The sequence below is a fragment of the Felis catus genome, chromosome D2, assembly GCF_018350175.1.
Source record: "Felis catus isolate Fca126 chromosome D2, F.catus_Fca126_mat1.0, whole genome shotgun sequence".
NCBI classification, from domain to species: Eukaryota; Metazoa; Chordata; class Mammalia; order Carnivora; family Felidae; genus Felis; species Felis catus.
Window position 1 is genome coordinate 55,668,846 of NC_058378.1, and position 23,960 is coordinate 55,692,805.

The 23,960-nt window shown below is 42.7% G+C and overlaps 2 protein-coding genes across 2 annotated transcripts in view; both read right to left on the reverse strand.

The window, feature by feature from the left end:
- Window positions 1-11,329, reverse strand: part of TLL2 (tolloid like 2) — a 128,263-nt gene extending 116,934 nt beyond the window's left edge. Inside the window, exon 1 of the mRNA XM_023240792.2 lies at window positions 6,729-11,329. Within this exon, the coding sequence (XP_023096560.1) occupies window positions 6,729-6,930 (202 nt within the window). The 5' untranslated portion in view covers window positions 6,931-11,329. The remainder of the gene's footprint in view (window positions 1-6,728) is intronic.
- A 141-nt stretch (window positions 11,330-11,470) lies between these two features.
- TM9SF3 (transmembrane 9 superfamily member 3) overlaps window positions 11,471-23,960 on the reverse strand; it is a 69,160-nt gene continuing 56,670 nt past the window's right edge. The window contains exons 12-15 of the mRNA XM_023240793.2: window positions 21,523-21,669; window positions 20,927-21,010; window positions 20,522-20,598; window positions 11,471-15,572 (exon numbers count right to left, since the gene is read on the reverse strand). Coding sequence (XP_023096561.2) covers window positions 15,505-15,572; window positions 20,522-20,598; window positions 20,927-21,010; window positions 21,523-21,669 — 376 coding nt within the window. The 3' untranslated portion in view covers window positions 11,471-15,504. The remainder of the gene's footprint in view (window positions 15,573-20,521; window positions 20,599-20,926; window positions 21,011-21,522; window positions 21,670-23,960) is intronic.

Sequence of the window (23,960 nt, forward strand, 5' to 3'; positions counted from 1 at the left end):
AACTGGCAAGGACAAAGAAGAAAACAATGGGTTCCACTGATGTCAGAGTTGGGGATCCACCTTGGACGATGCCATTGAGGACTTCTCTGTCTGCAGAACTTGAGCTCTGTCTACAAAGACAACGCTGAAAGTCACAGGACCATCGAAGGTCTGGACAAAATGCACGGTTTCTCCCTATGCAAAATGGGAACTGACACAGCCACCTGTCTATTCCTGGGGCCAGGCTAAAGATCAGTGGGGTGGTCTTCTAGCTATCACTCAACTCTTGGAACATGATCATCCAAACGGGGCCCCTTCCTGGCCTCCCTCTCCCAGATGCTGCTTGCCCCAATCTGAGTCTTAGCCACCGTTGGGACCTCTAGGTTCTGTTGGGCATCCGAAGGCCACACTCTCTCTGCCTGCTTGGTTGAGTTGCTGTGTCTCTGTATGACAGTTACTCAGGGGCCAAGACAGTGCCTTTCCTCCCCCAGCTCTGCCCTGGCTCGTCCTCACGTTCTCTTACTTTTTAAAGAAATCTTTGTTGAGCTATAACTCACATACCATAACATTCGCCCTTCAGTTACTTAGGAGACACTGTTTATCAATAATTATCAGATCTGACCTTAAGAATCCCTGACTATACCACCTGAATTAAATTGTTCATTTATTACAAAAATTCAAATTCCTCCATAGCATGTCAACAAAAGAACTCAAAAAGTAGTTGTGAGTACCACTCTGTGCTCTAATAATGTATACATCAAACACTGAACACCTGCCTGTACCAAAAGCTAAGCACTTGACAAACACTGAATTGCTTAATCCTTGTAGCAACCCTAAATAGTGAATATTAGCAGTTCTTTTCAAGTGAGGAAACTGAGGTACAGAGAGGTTAAGTAACTTACTCAAGGTCACAAAGCCCTGCATAAGCAGCAGATTTTGAATCCGGGTCCGTCAGGTGTCAAAGCCTATGCTCTTAACCACCTCAGGCCCTGCCCCAGTGCACTTTGCGGGGTGAAATATTAGGAACAGAGATGAGCTAGAGATCGCTCCTGCATGGAGAAGTGGGAAAATTAACTTTCATTTTGATACAGCCCTGAAATATTTTGACTCCATCAAATCAGCACCTGCTGATAAAAGGGCATCGTGACAAATAGGAATGAAAATAAAGTTGTAAAAAGGCCAGGTGCCCTCCCCTGAGTGTGGCCCACGGCGGTGGGAGCCCGACAGGAGAGAGCAGGGGTGCCAGGGTGATGGGAACAGGGCCCGCCAGGGAGACAGGCCTCCAAGGCACCACGGAAACCTCACAACTGTGCTTAAGAAACCAGGGCACCTGCCTCTGCCATGAAGGATGGAGGGGAGCTCTGGAGGGGAGCACTTGCCAGGACGCCATGATCCCCCAACTCCTCCCTGAGCACTTTTAGGAGGGCTGCAGCCCACTGGGCTGGGTCTGCTTCACTACTTCCCAGGCTGACAGTGAGCTTGGAGGTGCCTTCAGCCGTAGACCCAATCACACGGGGCCAAAATCATCATTCCCTCATTCAGCAAATACTGACCAGCACCTACGACGTACCAGGCGCTGCTCGAGGCACTAGGCTTATGGTAGGGACTCAAGCAGACAAAAGTCCCTGACCTCACAGACTATGACATTCTGGCCTCGCATCAGTAATGTGAGGGCTGCTGGCAACAGCTGCCCCAGAGTGTACTGTCCTCGAGGGCTCTGGATGGCCCCGAAAATCAGGGCCTGACTGGTACAGCCACTGTGTCTAGGAGAGAAAGACAAGGTAGAGTAAGGCCCCACGTTCCGAGCAGAGGTGAGGTCTGAAAGGGTGGGGAGGGATTGCAGGCTTCCTCATGAGGAAAGAGTAGCTCCCAGGCCAGCACCCTCACCACTGGCTCCTCAGCCATAAGCCATCAGGGGCCACTGACTATGTTTACTTATGTAGCAATATACATTTTGCCATATGTCAACATCGAGCCAGGAGGAAGGCGCTGGCATTTACCAAGCCACCGGCTGAAAAGTAAAACTGGCTGCCAGCCAGTTTCCTTGGGTTTAATAAATCCGAAAGGCTATACAGCACTTTACAGTTTACAAAGCACTTTCCCATGGTTTGAGCTTCACGTAGATAATTCTGGTGATCTGAGTCATGTACCCTCAGCTTAACTCGAGGCAGCTCCATGCATCGCTGCATGTCTCCCCACTTCTCTGCTTAAGAACTTGAATCTGTCTGACCACGGCACTAGCACGTGCAGACGAAGGCTGGCCGTACCGGGAAGTTAATGCCTGGAGGAACGTGGCAGGTCCTATTTTCCCAGACTGGCTGTGACAATAGCCTGCATCCTACATGCTCTTCTAACAACGTGACTTTGATACTCCTCCCATGGAGAGGTGGGTCTATGTCCCTGCCCCTTGAATCTGTGAAGGCTTGTGACCATGGCAGAAATGATGATAGGCGGCTTCTGGGGCAAGGCCACATAAGGCAACACAGTTTCCATCTGGTTCTCTTGGGATGCGTGCACTTAGAATCAAGCTGCCATGCTGTGAGGAAGCCTAACTAGCCCACACGGAGAGACCACTTGTAGGTGTTCTGGCCAACAGTTCCACTGAGGTCCCAGGCGATAGCCAGGCTCCAAGCACCAGCTGTGACCGAAAGAGGCTCCGGATGATTCCAGCCCCTAGCTGTCAAGTCACCCCCCTTCCCCACTGCCAACCTACAAGTATTCCCAGCAGAGGCTCAGACACTGTGGAGCAGAGACAAATCACCTGTGCGCCGCCCCTTCCAAACTCCTGATCCACAGAATCACCAAAACAATAAAATGGTTGTTGTTCTACACCACTGAGTTTCAGTGGTTTTTTTACACAGGAATCAAAGGAACAGGGAGCAAACGGTGAAGGACAGCAGCCTTTGGAGGAAATGTTCCAACCCCCTCTTGAATGGGTAGGAAATTCGAGGAGACTTTATGGAAGCTTTGCAGAGGACCTGGTGCGTGCAAGACTCCATCAACGAAAGCAGTTACCTTCGCTGGATTTCCTCCTTCCTTGTTCTACTCTTCCTGCTTCTTGGGATCACCTCCCAAATGAACCAGCAACACACAAGTCCTTGTCTGAGGAATCCAGCTACAAGTAGCCTCAGGTCTGCGCTACAAGGCAAGTGGTTTATTCCCATCCCCATTTTGCAGATGAGAAGACTGAGGCACAGAGAGGTGAAGTGACTTGCTCAAGGCCACACAGAGAGTAAAAGGGAAAAGGACCTAGGCCTTCTGGTTCTGAATCCAGCTAAAGAATTGTAGACGAGGGCAAGCAGGCAGGGAAGTCCTCAGAAGCTTTGCAAAGGTTGTTCTCAGAAGCATGGTGGCTGAGAGCATGTCCTGTAACTCACTATCAGTTGAACCCTTGGCCCCACTTACAGTTTAAGATGAAAAACAAAACGGCAGAGCCAGGCAGAGACTATGCCCAGAAAGACCAGCATACCTCCCTAGCCCCAGGCCAGGAGGATTGCACACACTCCCACTCCACGGGCATCTGATTTGAAAACATCCTTTTTCACAGCATTAGGTAGATTGTTTATTTGTTAAATGTTACAGTTTCAAACTTGCTTTGAAGGTCCACAGGAAGATTTCTTTCAAGTTTCTAGAAAACCTGTCTGTAAAGAATCTAACTGTAGGGGCGTCTGGGTGGCTCAGTCAGTTGAGTGTCTGACTTCCACTCAGGTCATGATCTCACAGCTCATGAGTTCGAGCCCCACATTGGGCTCTGTGCTGACAGCTCAGAGCCTGGAGCCTGTTTCGGATTCTGTGTCTCCCTCTCTCTCTGCCCCCTCTTGGACTTGCGCTCTCTCTCTCTCTCTCAAAAATAAATAAACATTTAAAAATTAAAAAAAAAAGAATCTAACTGTATAACAGGCACTGTTTTAAGCACGTTAATCTATTAGGAATCATCCTCATTTATAAATGAGGACAATTAGGCACAGAGAAAATATGTGTCTTGACCAAGGTCACACAGTTTGTAAATGGCAGAGGAAATGATAAAATTCGTAAATGTTAAAAGGGTAAAAATGTTTTTGAAAATGTTAAAAGCAGTGAAATGGAAAATAGTAAAATAGTAAATTGTGAAACACTTACCCATTTGGTCAGCCTCTGAGAGACTGAGCTGGAAGCAAAAGTCACAGAACCTCAGAACACTAAGTAGGAAGGAACCGGGGGCACAAATTCAAATACCCACAAGGTGGGAAGTGCACACAGGGCAAGACAGCTTTTGTGGGCCAAAAGACCCAGCTCCCTGGGACTGTCAGTTTGCAACCTTAACAAGTCTAACCACCTTGTCCTGTAGGTGAGCAACTGAGGCCCAAAGAGGAGGGGACTTGTTTGAGGTTAACTCAGCTCCTGAGAGACCAGGATCAGATCCAAGACTCTCCTCTATGCACTCTGTGTCTGCAGCATAGTGGGGACCCCCACTCGAGAACGGGAAGGTGGGAGGTGTTTTAGATTCAAAATCCTGAAGCCCCCCTTCTTGGCAGAGGAGTCAGGAGGTTAGGATTTGACTGGGATAGGGTGAGAGGCTGCCCCTAATAATTTGGTTTAAATGTGGACCCAGGAAATGCAGTGTGCCCCCTTGAGCTGAGAGGTATGTCCTTTTATTGACCTCTCAATGCCCTGGCGAAATGCTTTTTGTCCTTCCAGAGGGCTTTTCCTAGCTCAGGGAATTTCCAGGAGCACGGAGAGCCAGAGATGCGACCTTTTCCCCAGGTCTCCCTTGCCATCGCCCTCTTCTGGCCGCTCTTAGAATGAGTACAGCTTAAGGAGAAGCCAAGGCAAAGTGAAGATCAAGGATGGCTGTGGAACATGCCTGGAGCAGGCTGAAACCAAGCTCCCAAGATCCTCTACTTTCCAGCCCTGCCTGCCCATCCCATCCTGTCCGCAAAGAGTCACGGAACACGCATGCCCTGGTTATCTGGAATTTTCTACAAAATTATTGCAGAAAAATGAGGCCCCAAAGAGGCAAATCTGCCTTAGGGTTATTCCACAAGGCCGAGACTGGGAGCTGGGGAGCTCTCACAGACAGACCCAGGCCTGGTTCACCCAGATTTGCAGCACCCAGATCAGCACCCAGCATACCAGAGGTGCTCAGTACATTCCTGAGCAGTCTGATGGCTTCCCCAGTCCAGGCCCCAGACACCCACACCCACATTGCCTCCCAGATCCCCCAGCACACATCCAGTAGAGTCCAGGATCTGACAAGTCCAGGGGATGGCTGATTCACCCCTTATAGCCCCATCCCATTTTCACAGCCTCAGTGTCTCTCTCTTTTCAGGGCAAGGCCACCACCATTCCACCGGTGCTCCAGAGCCCCTTCTCCCTGGTCATGAGCTGGGTGGCATGAGAACTGAGAGACCTCGGTAGGGACATGCTACCTGCTGATATGTTTTCAAATGACCCAACACTTCTGCCCACCTTCCTAACTCAGAGGTACAGGAAGAGGTGGGAATTCTGGAGGGGTATTCCTGCAGGGTAAGACCAGGGCCCTCAAGCCTGGTTTGATCTTCAACCTTCACGAGATTCTCAGGTCTCACAACCCCTCGGCCCTCCAGCCTCCTAGTAACCTGGTTTTCCCCAGACTTCACCCAGTGCTGACCCGTCTGACCCCCAGCCTAGCCCACAGCCGCTGTAGTTACAATACAAATAATTACAGGACCACCTCATTTTTCCGTTTGCAGAGAATTTTCCCATAAATCACCCGAGACCTCCTATAATTACCTTCCCCCATGAATTGAGGCTACCAGAGGTCTCCAGGGAGTGAAAGAGTGGGGCCGCTGGCCACGGTGCCCCCCCCCCACCCCCCAGGCCCGGCCGAGCACAGCGCTAGGAAAGGAGGGAGGCCGCGCTCTCCTTTCCGTGCGCTCATCTCTGCGGGCCGCTGGCCGGCGGCCGGGCCTCCGAGCCCATCTCTCAGGAGAGTGAGGACCGCTCCGTCTCGGCGGCCAGAGCTCTCCAGACTTGCCGGCTCCCTGGAACCTGCGCTCTGGCCCCGGTGGCGCTGAGGCCCCGAGCGCTTGGGCTCGGAAGCCACGCCCCTCGGGACACACGAGCCGGCTGGTGGCTTCGGGAAGGGAGCTGCGGCGCCCGAACCAAACGTGCGCCAGAAAAGACCCGCGCGTCCCGGGGCGCCGCTTCCTGAGGGATTAGAGCACCTGCCGGCTTCCATCTCCGCGACCCCCAGGCCCGGACCACGCTCAGGGGGCTACAGGGAAGTTTTCGGCAACTCGGGTCACGCGCGTTCTTCCTCGGCCACCACTTTCCCTTTGCCCGCTGTGCAGCTTTCTGGTTTTTGTTTTTTTGTTTTTTCTTCTTCTTCTTCTCTTCCCAAGAGCAGGCACGAGATGTCGAGAAACTTTGCGCACAACTTGCAAACGCGGGGAAACCGGGGCCGCGGCTCCATCTGAGCCCGGGAGCGGCGCGCCCAGCCCCGCGCGTCCGGCAGCGGCTCGTGCGGAGCACCTGGCTGTCAGACGGCCGGGGCGCCCGCCCTCCTCCGCTGTGGGAACGCTCCCGCGGCCGCCACCCGGGGCGCGCAGCAGGCCCGCGGCCGGGACGTCCCAGCCGGAGTGGCATTGTTTTCCCGGGGAGCCGGGGAATCTCGGGGGAAGGGGAGGGAGACCCGCCCCACAGACGGCAGCGCAGGCTGGCCCACCACTCATTTGCATTTCAAAGGCAAACTTCTGCCGGACTTCTCCGGCGGCGGCCGCGGCACCTACCGGCTTTGCACGGGTCGTGGTAATGTTCCAGCTGCTGCTCCGCGCCCTCCTCGCCTTCCAGCGCCGAGTAGTCCGGGGCGGCGTCCGAGCGCTCCGCGAGCCCCCCGGCGCCGCGGGGCAGCGGCGGCAGCAGCAGCAGCAGCAGCAGCGGGAGAGGCAGCAGCAGTGGCACCAGGGCCCCGAGAGCAGTCGCCCGGGGCATGGTTGCGAGGGGCCGGCGGAGACCGAGGGAGTTGCTTGCGTGCACGGAAAGCTCGGCTCGGGCCAGGGACCGTGCACAGGGTCAGGTCGGCGGCGGCCGGGGCACGGAAATTACGCGCGGCTGCCCGGCATGGCTCGGGCGCGGAACGAGCAGAGCGCGGCGCCCGGGTCCGCGTCGGGGCGCCCAGCAAGCCGCCGCTCAGAGCTACTTGCCCGGCGGCCGAGGCTGCGGCGGCTGCGACTGTGGCGGTGGTGGCGGTGGTTGGAGCAGTGGCCGCTCCGCCCCTCTCCACCCGGGCTGGACCACACAGCCCTCGCCAGGGGCCCCGGGCAGCCAATCACTCGGGCGCCCGAGGCGAGGCCCCTCCTCTTCCCGGCACCTCCGCAACTTCGGAGGAAGGGGAGCGAGGTGAGGATGCTGAAGGCAAGGGCCCGGGGCCCGCTGAGCTCCCACCGAGCCGAGGGCGCCCTTCTCCGGACGCCACCGCGGCCTCCGGCCCCGGAGAACGCTGCTTCTGACGATCAAGGCTGGACTTCCCGCCTCGTTTTAGCCTCACAACTCACTTTACAACTCCCCGATGCACACGTGGGCGAAGGCAGGCAGCGGCGGTTACGGCTCCGAGCACAGGAACCCGATGTGAGCGGTCCGCGTCGCTACCAACTGGCTGGGTGCTTTCGGACAATCGTTTCTCTGTAAGAATGAAGTTAATCTTCTGTCCGGGAGCTTTCAGCTCAGAAGGGGTAAAAAAAAAAAATCGCAGATTGAGATTCTCTCAGCTTTTTCAACATCCCTCGTCCGGCCATGACGGGCGCTTGCTGCGGCACCCCACCTCACCTAACAGTAGCGGCTGGTGATACGGGTGCCTTGGGGGAAGAATTATTCAAAATGACAGATTTCCCCTCTTGGTGACCCTATCCTTTAGCAAAACAGTTTAAGATGCTTCATACAGGCAAAAAGATTGACAAATGAACAGCTGTACGTGTATTTGTGTTGAATTACTGACATGTTTTTATTAAATAAGCCACTCACCATTAACTTGATGGAATAAAAATGACCAACTCCTGAAGTCTGGTTATTTTTTTGCCAATTAAAAACATATGCCCAAATAATTTAGGAGAATAATCAAGAGATATTTGAAACCCAATGCCACGTTATACCTTAAATGTAAAAAAAACTGTCAGAACTGAGCCATTGTGATTTATAGACATATAAGGTACTATTATCATGAGGCATTTCAAAGACCTTTTTATGCAAGCAAAATTGCCCTAATCAAGAAGTAAAACACACCAATGTGGAAAGATTTTTCAGCATCACACCCAGTAGAACCTCACTGCGAGCAAAAAAAAAAAAAAAAAGAACTCAACTTCCTTTAAGGTTTTCATAGGATTTCACAGCCACTAATGGCAAAATAGCCAACAGGGAGCCCAGAGCCGGGCTTTATACAGGACTATGAATTTCTTGCATTATGGTAACCTGCCTTCTTATCTATTAACTGGGATTACAAGTCCTTCAAACCAGTAAAGGTTTAGAAATGAACCACTGTATGCGGGCTCTTGGATATTTTGTCTTGGCCCTTAAAAAAGAAATCCAAGTTGACCCTGCTTCATCATCAAATGGGCACACACAGAGAGGAGCCAGATTGGCCAAGAAGATCTAGTTAGGAACTCACAAGTGGAAGACATTTGGGAGGAACGGATGCCACCAAATGGCAGAGAAGGCCAAGTGGCCATTAAACAGGCAATAGGTGTGGGAAGGGGTTGAATGGCATTTCTGCCTGAATGCTGGAAGGAGTCAAACCCAATGCCATTGTTCCATGCTCCCAACACAGTGAAGGTCAGCACTTGTCAACAGACGAGTCCACAAAGTCAACATCTAAGAAGCCTCACAAACTTCTGTGACACTTCCAGGTCTCCAGATGGCACAAGGCAAACAGCCAACTGGCTTCCTCATTAGCAGGAATTCCTCTGGAAAGTAGACATTCCAGGAGACCTCTTGTGCAGGCCCTGAGGCTGTGAGCTTTTATTGCTTCTAATCCCCACCCGGTGAGTAGCTAACAGGTCTCCTCACCAACACTCCCAGTCCAAATAGTTTGAAGACACTGGTGCTCCTGGATGGGCCTGCCGCACAGTTTTAGGTCAGAAGCCTTGTCATGATGCGCCTGTGGCTGTCAACCAACAACTAGCAACAGAACATTTGAATCACAGTATTGAAAGGTTAGATAGGAACAACTGAAAAGGGATGGTTAATTGTTCTCAGTTCTATAGTTCCTGACCTCACTCACTACTTTTATAGATTAAACTCTAATCTGGGTTCACACAATTTTTAAAATATGCATACTTTTTAACTTAAATCCCATGGGAAAACTAGCGGTAGATTGGGAATAAAAGGTTTTACAATAAGCTAAAGCTGCCCAGCTTAGTTGCATGGTCACATTCCTAATTATTTGTGGGTTTCCTCCCCCATAGCTCTGGTCCTGTGGAAAATCTCCAAGTGGATACAAGTTCCTGCGCACCCCCCCCCCTTTTGAGTCAGATGTCTGTCCCCCACCCAGCTCGTTCTACTTCTGTACACCCAGAGCAATCCAGTTCTCTTGCAGCAGCTCTCAAACCCCTCCCCAACCCCCAAGTTTTAGCCTCGGCTACTCCACACAGGCCACTTGCTCATTTTGCCATTGTAGGCCACTACACATCAACACCATCTCCTCCAGGGCAGGGAGAGAACCTCCAGAATAAAGCAGCACTCTTATCTGGTGGCTCATTCCTTCACCTACATCACTGACCACCCAGAAGGCACCTTTGAGTCCTTTGGAGGTTATTAAAAATGTTACAATTTTTAGCAGCTGTTTAAAATCCCTTGTGGCCCTTCTCCAAAATCTTTACCCGAACTCAGGCACACCACACCTTACCATCCACCTTCAGGCCTTCCTTTGGCTCCTGCCACCTCTGGCTGCCCACCCTCCGCTCTTGTTGCAGTGAGCACCTTGCAGTCACCCTAACAGGGCCTTGCTGCTTCACACCTCCAGGTCTCTGCGGGGACAACTTGATAACCACACAGCCTGCATCCTCGTGCCAACACCTATTATATAATAGCTACCACACTTATGACACTTACCTATTTCTGTCTGTCCTCCCCTACTGGTCTATAACCAACTCCAACTTGGAATCACCTTCCATGTTTCACTCTCTAGACCCTCCCTTCCCGTCAATGACCTTCAAGGTTAAGTCCCATAATCTTAGTGGCTTAGACTGAGCCACTAAGAATAACCATGACACTGGCCAGTTAAAATGACTTACATCAACTTCTCCCTACAACTGTCTCCTCCATTTTGTAAATCTGAACCTGTTATCACCTTAAACATGCAAAGCTTTGAAAACAATTTAAAATGTTTAGACTGTATCACCACTGACTCCACATGTCCCACTGTAGGCACACTTCCCCTTTTTCCACTGTTAAACTGTAAATTAACTTTAATAGAAGTTCTCACTTTGAAATGCAGAAGCTGGCTGTATAAGATTCCTTTATCCTCCTAATTTTCCAACCACAAAGTGTTCATTAGTGATCAAAAGTAATCCAAATTTTTACCAACTCAAACTATTTGGCTAACAGGAATTTGTCAAGTACACATATTGACTGAGGTAGCTAATAAAATCAGGGGGAGGAGAGAACCAAGAATGTTGACGAGGATTTAAATAACTAAAGCTGGAGATGAAAAACAGAAGTAAAATTGACCTGGAGAAATTAACCACTGATTTTGATGTAGCACAATAAAAATAACCTCTTCCTTGGTAGAGAACACTCATTTTCAACATGATGTCTTCCTGTATTATCTGCTCCACAGACTGGAAAGGTAATGTCCCCATTTTACAGTGACAGCGGCCAAGACAACAGGACCATGCTCTTGATTACTTCAGGCCTAAAACAACACACTCTTTAGCTGTTCTAGCTTTTTTCCTATAATATGTAGTGGTCTACCCTATCAGCTTCACAGAATGGTTGTGAGGGAACATATGTGACAATGCTTTGACTAGACAATTTATTATCAATCAGGAGAATGACAGGCATGGGAGTAGTGGGGTTTGAGTGTAGGAGTCACAGCTTGTATCCAGAAGTCAAAAGAATGATAATAAAAGAAAAATAATTTTTAAAAGACCTTATTTATTGTACCATTCTTTCGACTTTCTGTACATTTAGTTTCTTTTTCAAAATAAGAAGTTGGGAGAAAAAGCAAATCTTAAATCCTTCATTTCAGGGGTCAGCAAACTGTGGCCCACTGGCTGTTTTTATTGTCATACCGGAAAACAGCCGTGCTCATTGGTTTATGGACTGCCTACTATGGCTGTTGTGCTACAAAGGTAGAGTAGTTGCGTCTGGCTCTCAAAGCCTCCATATTTCCTATCTGCCCTTTACAGCAAAAGTTTGCTGACTCCTGTTTGTGGAAGGCTATCAGTAACCCTTTATATGCATACCGATAATAATGGGTTATCCTCTATGTTTGGTTCACTTGTTTCAAGAAGGAAAGAAATAAAGCATCCAAGGAAAATACATTTAACTTTTTATTATTTTAAAAATTCAACTTCAGTTAGATTAACAGACTAGATTAGAACCTCAAATGTATTTGATACAGTATATACTGGGTATCTAGTACTAAAAAGCCAGTTGGAATATAACCTACACAAACCAAAGGTGTGTACAAAATGGAAGTAATCATCAAGCAATAACTGTTTCCTTCCAACTGGTACTATCCGTGTTCTGTGGGGATTTCTAGCTTCAAATTTAACACAGATGAAAAGCCCAAGTGGGACTGCTTTTCCGCATATACTGTTATCCTTCAAAACAGAATTCCATGTTCTTTGTTCCTTGCCTTAAGATCTTACTTTCAAATGACCTAAACTGAGGAACTGGGGCAAATACACAAAACTCTGCCTTGTCAATTACCTGCATGCCTAGCTCACCTATACTCATACATAAGCCGCTTCCATGACAGTTCCTCTATTCCCATTTCCTGATACAGTAAAATAAGAACTTAAGTTTTACTTTTGTCCTTGCACAATTCCATCTACAGCTCCCATAAGACTGTCAAATCAGACGGCTCTCAGAAGACGCTCGTAAGAGAGAACTAGAGTTAGTCCTCATGCTGCATTTAAATCTTATAAAATTTCTACAGCTCTATGTTCGTTTTCTGATCTACCTTACCTCTAAATCTCATCTATTTCTGGACACACTTCCAAACAATCTTTATAAATTTTCACTTCTCCAATCTATTTAACATCTTGATTGCGAAGATACAGCTTCATAACCATGGAATTTTTATGAAGATATAAAACATTAATGAATACTTGCATTTTCATACGTCACTGCTCCTATTTATTACATGTTCCCATAAATCAATAGACTGAAGCACTAAGACATGCTGAAATCTAAACTTAAAACCCAGATGGAACTGCAGGGTATAAATTACAAATAGGTTTTTCTTTCCTAGAATTCATATACAGAAGCCCTTCAGTATGTAGCTTTTTCTGAACAAATTACATTAATACATTTATTTTCTTTTTAACATTTGTAAAAATCCAAGAAATCTTAAAGGAATATTATTTGCAAGACATTTGGCATAAGGTGGCTAGCAAACATTTAGGAAACAAAAGCTTTAACAAACTGAGTACAATCTGTGGCTAAACCCTAAATAAAATGGGAGTTTGGAAGAACTGGAATTTGCAGCAATCACCTTTTGTAACCACTGTCAATGGAAAACACCCAATGGTACCATTCACTAAGTTGAGATATCAATCACAGTATAATAAATTCTAAGAGGATGGGGCTTGATTTGTCAAACACAGTACAATTTAGGAGCCCAACAGGATATACCAAAGAATACTTTACATACCTCCAACTGTTCTATTTCCACCTTATCCTGGCCTTATATAAGGATAGATGAATAATGATGTTAATTACCACTGTAGCTAAATTTCAGGAGCATGCTTATAGATACAAGGAGAAAAGTTTACCCTTAGATTTTGATAGTGTTCAAAGTGTTGAGCAAACAAATGAAAGACAGATACACAGCATTAATGGAGTGTAAGAACCTCACCCTTTAATTAACTTAAATAATATTCTATTTCACTACTCTATAACCAAGAGCTAGGGAGCTAAACTGTTTATGGATTACATCTTCTTCAAGACAAACATATAGCCAGCCCCTCCATGAAGGCATAAACCAAAACAAATTTTCTAAAGGACTTTCAAGGCAATTTATATTCCTTTTAATGACATTCTTAATATATTTAGAAATTAGAAAATTATTTTTCACCGAAGATTCCAAAGAACTTGAAATAGGGCTCAATTTAGTAAAAAGAATTGGTATACCTGAAAGCAGCTAAAGCACTCATTTTCTTAAATCCCTACATCTTACCTGCAAGATTCATGAGAAACAAATTGCATTTTATTAAGACAAAAGCTTGCTGTCCAATTTATATTCCATCAGATAAGACTATACATTGTTGTAAGTACTGTACATGTAGTAAAAACTTACATAAGCCATTAAATACTGACTTTCAGTTTCTTTTCTTATAAGATCTTCAAGGCAGGTGAGAAGGAAGAGAAAATGGAAGAACCGGCAGATTGTATTTAATATAACATTTTGGCTTGAAGAAGGATTTACCTACAGCCTCTGATCAAATTCCTGTTTGTTCAGGTCAGCGATATGTAAACGTAAGAAATCAAACTTTTCACTCTTTATAGTCCTTACATACCACATTATAGGATGCAGAGTCAATTTATAGAAATATTTTGTAATGAAAACATCTTATGTAACTATAAATGGCATGAGTTTCACATTAAAGTTTAAATACAGCGGTTTTGAGTCTTTCTAAAAATACCAATATACAGTATTGTTTTAGGTGGTCATTTGCATAGCAAACTATTAAACTAGAAACTCAATGGTTCTAGGAAAACTTCACATTATGGATAGTTCCAGAAAGATGTATTCAAAATTAACATCAATTCTCTTAGAAAACTGTAACCTTTATTTGCTCATCCAATAGTAAGCTAACCACTTTTACCCCATACTCACTTTACACAGTACATCAACCTGAACAGATTTTTGTGCCACAATTTAATTCAAAGGGCTTATGATTTACTTTATGACTATACTGGATGATCTAGATGTAAGCAAGTTTGGGGATTTTAAACTGTGGGTCTCCTGTATTAGAAAAGCATAGTTTACAGTGTATTAAAAAATTGCATTCAGTAATATTGCCTTTTGAAAAGATATCTTCAAATTGCAAACACATCTATTTTCACAAAACAATTTGGTCAGGAAAGTTTATTTTAACATTCTAAAGCAGTAATGCTTTAGATGTTACTTAAGTGCCCCAGACAGGATTAACAAAATTAAATGTTTCTAAATTACAAATTTAGCTCCTGTAGGAGTCTCAGAAAAGAAACAGAAGAAAACAATCCCCCCTCCCAAAGGAAGTATGACACACACATTTTGAAGGAACCCCAATGTTTCATGCAGTGGTAGGCAAGATGTAAAAAGCCACCCAAATTCACACATTTCTACACCAATCATCATCAGAAAAAAGTACTCCGTAGTCAATCTGTACATCCAAATGCATTTGAGAATCTACACCTACGATACATTATTTAATGTTATATACATTACCCACCCCCCTTGTTTTTAATAATTTCTTATGTAAAACCTTCATTCAAACCCAAAAAAGATGTAAGACTAACCTGGGGGAAGGAAAAAGATAATCACTTTAGACATTCAGTTAAAATGTAGTTTATCTAAATCTCAAAATGTTTAATAAAAACAAATATCTTCTCCATTTAACACTTTGCTTTCTAACTGTACAGTAAATTGCATTGTAGAGAGTACACCTCTATCTTCAGACTGTATCTTCTTTGGATGGAATTAAGAATGAACTGAAGTTTTAAGATAAATAAATGGGAAGTTGGTCCAACTAAGATGACAGCAGATATATTACATGCAGGATTTAATATTTCTTAATTTTCTCTTTTAAAAAAAATGATGCAGTTGAATTGAGGGGAAAAAAAACAGGTCAAAAAAGAACCCAGATTCAATATATAAAAATGTCCCACAACAGGTTGACGATGACAGTAAAAATAAGAGAAAAGAGTAATCTTTCTGGAACATCATTTTTCAATAATGTAGAAACACTAAGTGCCAGGAAGATTCTATTCATGTAATTTTAGCATCCAAGTTTCCCTCTATTTATTTTATTGGAACAAATGCTTTAAATAAACTATTTGTCCTCTTCACTGAAGAGAGCTGGTCTATTTCATCTTTAATAAGCTAGTTTTTGGGAAGATTAGCCATGTACTGTAGTAATGCCTACTGCATAAAATCCAAGCATTTGCTGTGAACAGTTGGAGAAAGCAGTCAGTAAGAACCTAGGATCAATGGAAACAGATGTTACGTTAAGCCATCCACGAAAGAGAGACCCACAAAGTACCCAGTGTGAAAGCCCAAATCTCTTCTTGCGCTTTTTTTGCTGTGCAAGTCCCACCCCATGAAAGAGAGATTGATCCGAAGTTCCAGGTTTTCTTGGGTCTCTAGTCAATTTTCACATTAGTATAGATTTTTCGGACAAAGGCACTTGTTCCCATGTAACCAATTGCTCCTGCAAAGATAAAAGAAGATGTTTTGAAGTAAATACATACAGAGCAGTATCCACCACTTATAAATACTAAATGCTCTCTGCTCTGGAAAGTTAGTCTTTTTTCGAGATTACATCATTATGTTAGTATTCACTCTGAATTTATTAAAGTTGTATCATTTGTTTTGCAAATCACCTGATACTGTTATACACCAAGTTAGACCTCATGTGATATTTTTAGAATTATCAGTTATTACATGTCTAATTAATAGCTATGAGTTAAAATACATCACTTATAAAGCAAGAATAATTTGATAAGGACAAAAATTTGTTAAATGTTTTAAAAAAGCATGTCTTTTTAAAATTTGAGCATATATTATCCTAGGTCATTTAAACCATTTCAACATGTTCCCCAAATCATATGACACCTAACGGAAGTTAAGAAGTGATGGGATTTTCTGAGGAAAGGACTAAGAACCATGGTTCAATGGTCCGAGATTCATATCAGAATAAAAGGGGGATAAAGTGGGAATATGAGTAAGACAAGATAGGTGGTACATGGAGATTCACTATATATAGTGAATTCATTTATGTATATGTGTATATATATGTGTGTGTGTATATGTGTATATATATATGTGTGTATATAACTATATATAATTGTCCCTCTTTTTGTATACATTTGAAAATTTCCCGTAACTGAATACTAAATATATTATTTTTTAAATTAATTCTTTTTAATGTTTATTTATTTTTGAGACAGAGGGAGAACACAAGCAGGGAAGGGCAGAAAGAGAGGGAGACAGAGGATCCAAAGTGGGCTCTGCACTGACAGCAGAGAGCCTGATGTGGAGCTCGAACTCACAAACTATGAGATCATGACCTGAGCCGAAGTCGGATGCTTAACCAACTGAGCCACCCAGGCATCCATCCCATTATATTAAAAGCATTCTTAAAACCCACCAAGTAACAAAGCAAACCTACTTCCAACTAATTTTGCAATTAATAGACATTTATTTTATAATATGAATTACAGTACACTTGAAAATAGTGATAATTCATTTTGAAATAGTTATAAAAGTCCTTACAAAGGGAAAATATCTTTTGCAAATATAAACCTGAATTCTTAAAACGTTAAAAATCCAGGGGCGCCTGGGTGGCGCAGTTGGTTAAACGTCCGACTTCAGCCAGGTCGCGATCTCACGGCCCGTGAGTTCGAGCCCCGCATCGGGCTCTGGGCTGATGGCTCGGAGCCTGGAGCCTGTTTCCGATTCTGTGTCTCCCTCTCTCTCTGCCCCTCCCCCGTTCATGCTCTGTCTCTCTCTGTCCCAAAAATAAATAAATGTTGAAAAAAAAAAATTAAAAAAAAAAAAAAAAAAAAAAAAAAAAAAAAAAGGTTAAAAATCTGTAAAGTTTTAACTAGAAATCACAAATTTAACTGGCATAATAGAACACTAGTCCAATAACCAAATCTAATATTCCAGACTTATAAAACATTGTTCCCCTCTGAGCAGAGATGTGCTTAAAAGCAAACTAGTATCAACCTAGAGAATCATTTTTCCTAATCTTATGAGTATCTCAAGAATAAACTTATAAAAATATGACTTTATAAAAAGGAAGATACTAAATATGCACTCTAGAAAAGAAAATGTCTTGAGAAGAGATACACTTTTAAACTTAATTTCCTTAAAACTAAAAATGCTATGCTCAAAATGTGAAAACTATAACAATCTAATTATTTCTACTTTAAGTCATTTTTCTCCTGTTAAAAAAAAACAAATATTTTTCTTTCGATTACTGACTGCAAAAAAGCATTTTAGCAATATAACTTGATAAACATATATAATTTTTGTGTTATGATGACATTTTAACCAGCTGATCTGAACAGCTTCCCCTGCCCCCCAAAAAACAGATTAGCACTGAAGGCACACAAACCCATTAAAGAATAAATGCTGGGACACTGCCAGAACAGCAGGGAACTATAAATGTGCCCAGATTTTCAGCAACAAGATGAAATTTCAACAGGAAAAGCACTAAAAAAACTAGCTAAATTCATTTTCTTTGTAAATGTCAAGATATTATCTCTCTAGGTCTTCCTAAGATCACATATAGGGGAAAGAAAAAAAAACCTTAACCCTCTGTATAATCCCATGATTCTACACATCACTGAATGAAAATAGTGATAATTTATTTTGTAGAATTTGGGGGATGAAGTGGGAAGATGAGTAAGATAAGACTGGCCATGAGTTGATAATTACTGATGTTGGGTGGTATGTGGGGATTCCCTATATATATATAAATAATTGTCCCTTTTTTGTATATATTTGAAAATTTCCCGTAACTACATACTAAATGTATTCTTTTTTTTAATTAATTTTTTTAATGTTTATTTATTTTTGAGAGAGAGGGAGAGCACAATGCTGAATTGTGCATACTGGTGATAATCAAGAAAGATCTCAGATTAAATAAAGAGGGATTTGAGGAACAACATTCTGAAAGAAGGCAGGCTAATAATACTGAAGGAAACTTCTGATTGCCTAGAGATACACAAGGATGTTCCCATGTGATACATAGCTAGTTTTAACCTTCAGTTCCTTTCAGTTCAGTCATCTTTCCCTCAAAGTTGGTTAACTAATTAAGTATCACAAGGAAAGGTTATCACAGCAGCTTTAGTATGTGACCATAATATAAAGAACTGTCTCTCCTTCTGGCTTGTGGAGTTAGTTTTACTGCTTTACAGTCAATGTCACATGTGTTTGTGTGTGTGCGCGCGTGTGTCCATGATAACGTACATGATTATATAAAAATGGGACAGATTTTAGTTGACATAAAACATTTGTTTTTGTTCAAGGTGTATAATGTAGTGGTTTGATATGTGTGTATGTTGTAAAAAATAACCTCCACAATAAATTTTTTTAAATTTTTTTAATGTTTATTTATTATTTGAGAGAGAGAGACAAAGTGTGAGCAGAGGAGGGGCAGAGAGAGAGGGAGACAGAAAATCCAAAGCAGGCTCCAGGCTCTGAGCTGTTAGCACAGAGCCCAGTGCAGGACTTGGAACCCACAAATCATGAGATCGTGACCTGAGCCAAAGTGGGATGCTTAACTGACTGAGCCACCCAGGCGCCCCACCTCCACAATAAATTTGATTAACATCCATCACCTCACATAATTATGATTTTTTTCTTGTGATGAGAGTTTTTAAGATCTAATCTCTTGGCACCTTTCAAAAATACACGACAGGATTGTTAACTTTAGTCACCATACATGCCCAGAACTTACTCATCTTATAACTGAAAGTCTGTACCTTTTGACCACCTCCACCCATTTTGCCCATGCCCCTAATCCCCCTGCCTCTGTTAACCACTCATCTTTGGAATGGATTCTTTTGACGGAGGAAGAAAGCAATCTTGGCACACCACAGGTCCACAAATGTCATACCAGAACCTAGCTTTTAACAAGATTATCATATCTTCCTTATTCTATTGCTCACTCTATAGCTAAGGGTGGAATTACAAAAAAAAAAAAAAAAAAGTCAATGGCAAATAAAAGAGAAAGGAGAAGGGTATGAATTATAAACTATCTGGAAATGTTTCCACAGTGATTAGTCCTTAAGCCTGGCATCATTCCTTATGAGGTAAGTAGGGAATTAGCCTCATTTATCAAGTGAAAACCTGAACCAGAAAAAAAGTAAGTTACTTGTATGCGTTTTCCTTAAGGTACCATTGTTCATGAAATTGTTTGGCGGTAAAAACACAACATGTAGAAGCTTGAACAAACTACAGAAGCAGAGACACAATCCCAGAACAGAAGGAAGCCCAAGGATTTTTAGCTCTTGTCAATATAGTAACCACAGCAGCCACCACTCACTGAGCATCAGTCATCGACCTGTTTATCCACATCTAATCACTGAATCCTCATCACAACCCTTTGAGGTAGGTGTTGCTTTTGTTTTGCAAATGAAAACGCTGAGGAAGAAAGGTTAAATAATTTGTTCAGAGTAACATGGGTATTAAGAAGGGGCACCAGGATTTGCACCTAGGACTGACCCCCAAAAGCCCCAGCTCTTCCCACTCCCTGCCGTGTCTCGAACATAACAGGTTATCTCTTAATACTTGATAGCAGACCTGCATTACACTTGTGCTTTACACATGATACTATTACAGATAACTACTCTGAAAGATATGCCCCTTTCACCAATGAGAACATGAGATTTACAGACCTCCATATGACTTCCCCTGGCCACAAAAAAAGCAGCATGGAAAATTCATCTGGGTCTCTCAGGCTCTCAAGTCCATTCCTTTTCTATTTATCATGCTACTTCCAAAAGTTCTTTATTTTCTAGAGCTGTTTCACACATGCTAGAGACTCTATCATACGGTAATAACTATTACTTCTTCTATTTAATGGAAGATTGTGACAGACCCAAAAAACAGTGGTATTATCCTCATTTTACACAGTTTGGAGAGCTTGCAGAATTGGATCAAGGTAAAGAACATACCTGGCACAGCCAGAACTTAAGCCTAGTCTGCAGACTCCCAAGTTGTGTACTTATAACCCAGATACTACCTCCTGGACCCTGTATCTCCATGAATGGTCCTAGAAACTTCCAAACATTCAGTCAACACCTTAATGTGTTTACATCATAATCTTTTCCAAAGAGCCTAAGTTAAAAAAATACCAAACTTCAATGTGAACGAGAAACTGTGGTACAGAAAACAGTGCTATACAGAATTATTACGAATAAAATATCAAAAAATAATCAATGATGAATTTTTGAGGAATAGTCAAAAGGGAATCAGTGACAAGTTTTTTAGGAATAGTCAAAAGGGCTGAAATCAGATTCTTGAGTCTACTTTGTTGTTCCTGATCACGCAAAAGAATGTAATTTCTTAATATCCAATTACCGCATTTTTCTGATTCTAAAAATCTCAAAAATTTACTCATGATATTGCAAAAACTTCAGAACTTACCACACATTATCCCCAAGGCTGTGCTAAATACCGCCATATATCCAAAGTAAAACGATGTCTGAAATAAGCCATACATCCTAAAATGAAACAAAAAAAATATATATAGTATATCCACTTTTACTTTCAACACAGGACCTTAAATTCTACTACTTATTTAATTGTTTTTGAGTTGAAGTATAGTTAGTTGACACACAATGTTACATTAGTTGCAGGCGTACACACAGTGATTCAACAAGTTCACGCGTTATCCTGTGTTCACAAGTATGGCTACCATCTGTTACCACACGACGCTATTACAATACCATTGACTATACTCCCTATACCCGACCTTTTGTTCTTACATTCTAGTATTTAAACGACAGCTTTAGTTTCCTAAACACAAAATGAGAAAATGTCTCCACTTACTTTGTTTTGAAAAAATAGTAGTAAAAGGAATACATGTAAACATAGATTGCAGTTGATGCAGCAGAGAGAAAACTTGTCCATTGCCTGAAAAAAAAAGGTGACTCTTTTGAATGAATGGCACTGAAACAGATTTTAAAGCAAAGAATTTTATAAGAACATTCTCTAAAATTCTGTATGTTTAAAAACAAATGCATATAGATGGCATTTAAATATATCATCAAGGAGAAAGCCTAAGAAATGGGAGAGACTCTGAATTCTGTCAGATTCCCTATTATAAATGACCTTAAATAAACCACTTCCTTTTCAGAACTGTCTTCTTTTGTTTAAAATAGAGCAATGCTTCCTCATAATGTTCTTTCCACATCAAGTACTTTGTGAAAATAAGTAAAAGAGTGACCATTATGAGCACAAAAACCTTTTTGGCTAATACTACTTTTCCTCTAAAATCTTCATCATTTTTACATGAAAATTTCTTATACTATCTTAGGTAGCAAAATTTCTATACAGATCTTTTACTCTACCTGATACACGTCAGACGGCATCTTATTTAAAAATACTATCAGCCCCTGAGGTTCTTCCCAGATAGAAGTACTTACCACCTGTAATCCTCTGCATTTAGTAGAAAGTATGTGCACACGATGGTCACACAGACGGTCACAATGCACAGGATGACCAGCACCAGCATCATGAAGCCATAGACATAATAGATCTTATATGCCCAGAAAGATGTGAAGATGAAATACCTACATAAAATGCAATAAAGACATAGTGTTGTCTTTATTTTTGAAGCTCACCCCTTTGCTAAGCCTCACATCTCAGTTCTCACTGTCATCTAACTTACATCTCAATTATTTTTTTTAAATGTTTATTTACTTTGAGAGAGAGAGAGAGAGAGAGAGAGAGAGAGAGAGAGAACACAAGTGGGGGAGGAGCCGAGAGAGAGAGGAAGAGAGAGAATCCCAGTCTCTGCACTGTCAGTGCAGAGCCCAACGTGGACTTGATCTCACAAACTGTGAGATCATTGCCTGAGCTGGAATCAAGAGTTGGACGCTTAACCGACTGAGCCACGCAGGTGCCCCTCCGTTATTTCCTTTCAAGTAACTTCCAACAGTTTGTCTTACCCTTTTTCATCTGTTCAATCCTCCAAATATCTCTCAAAAATATTTTTTTTGGATAATCTTCCAAGAACAGATTTTTTAGTAGGGCATCCATCTCTAAGCAAACTGAATACATTAGAAGCTTAAAGGAGTAAAATATGGCAAAGAAAAATGAACACAGCTAAAAATTCCTATCTGTCGAATAAAGGCAATTCTCTCATTCTTTCATTTTTTTTCTAGATGCAACACTATTCTAATAGTGTAATTTATATTTTATAAACACCCTACTAAATTTTTTAAAGTAGGTTTGATAGAGTAATAACGTATAAAATTAGGAAAATAAAAATAATCAGAAAAAAGAAAGCTCAATGAAGCTTCCTGCTATTTTTGGAGGACAGCAAGAGAAAGGGCATTAACATTTTACATGAAGAAAAAGACCCTTCACTCTAATTCCATTCCCCAAGTCATCGTTAGAAAAGGAGGCTTTAGCCTCTTTTCTTTTTCTTATTCTCTCTGTTTAGCTCACTTATTTGTCACTCATGCTTCCAATAGATATTTGAAGGCCCTACCACAAGAAGCAGCGAGAACAGAACTATGAAAATGACAGTCTCTACCCTCAAGGACACTACTGTGAAGTGCGGAACACCAGTAAGGAGGCAGTCCTGATGCACCACGTGCTTTACCAATGCAACCTAAGAGGGGCATCTTGCCAGTTCCGTTAGGTGGGACTCTGGGGAGGAGTAATGAAAATAATAAATGAGGCATATGGGGGTAAGGGGAGCCAGAAGAATGTTGTAGAAATAGGAAGAGCAAAGGCAAAGCTTACAAACGAGGGAATTCACTGTATTTAGAAAAGCTCAAAGTAACTGAGTATGGCTAGAACTTCAAATGAAGGGGTGAGAGCTAAGAGATGAGGCTGGAGAAGCGAATGAGGCTGTATTACAAAGGTCCTTACTGGCTATGTTATAGCATTTGGGGGACCTTACCTCAGTGAAAATGAAAAGTCTTTAGCAAAGAAGTGACGTGATCAGACTGACACCTTAAGAAGATCACTGTGGCTGCCAAGAGGAGAACGCATGAGGGTCGTCAAAACAGAGAACTTAAGGATACAGCAGAGAGGCTGTCTAATGGAACAAAGCAGGAAGAGAGGTGATCCAGAAGGTACTGGGAACAGGGGTAGGAGCCAAAAATAGAGGTCAAGTCGGGGTGAGGACACAAAGCAGTGTTATCAGCTAGAAGTATAGAAGAGGTTCCTGAACTGGCTTTATTAAACCACAAGCTAGAGTGATGTGCACTCCAGTTCCTCTAAGGTACTGACTAATGCCCACAGCACACTCACAGCTGGCAGGTGACCAGCACAGGTGACCCAAATCTATGTCAACTGTACTTGTTAGTATAATCAGATAACTTAATTGAATGTTACATACACCAGTAAATATGACAGCAAAAAGGATGCATGATTTCAGTGAACATTATGTGAATGTTTTGGAGAAATTCAATAAGGTGAGTCACTTAAAAAACAACAACATGGAAATTAGGTGTGGGCGAGATAGCTACTAAAGTCTGGGAGAGAAATGTACAAATCTAGAGAGATTTTGCACTTAGAATGGTTGAGACAGGTCTTTATGTTCTTCTTGTCCCCACTTTTAAAAGGCTGGAAACACAGAAGATGCATTATGAATGTCAAAGGGAAAATGACGAAACATCGACTAGATATAAATCAAAGACTCTGGTTCTATATTTTTAAAAAATGAGTGAAAGATGTACCTTCAGTTGTTTTAAGTTAAAATAAAATGTTATGTATGGATCTTTTTTTAATAAGCCTTACATGAGCCAACTTTCAATTAACCAATTATCCGATCCAATCCTGTCTGTTAAGGAGGTGTCCACTGTACAGGAGACAATCAGTAGTGGCACATTTGGAAAAGTATAAGGGA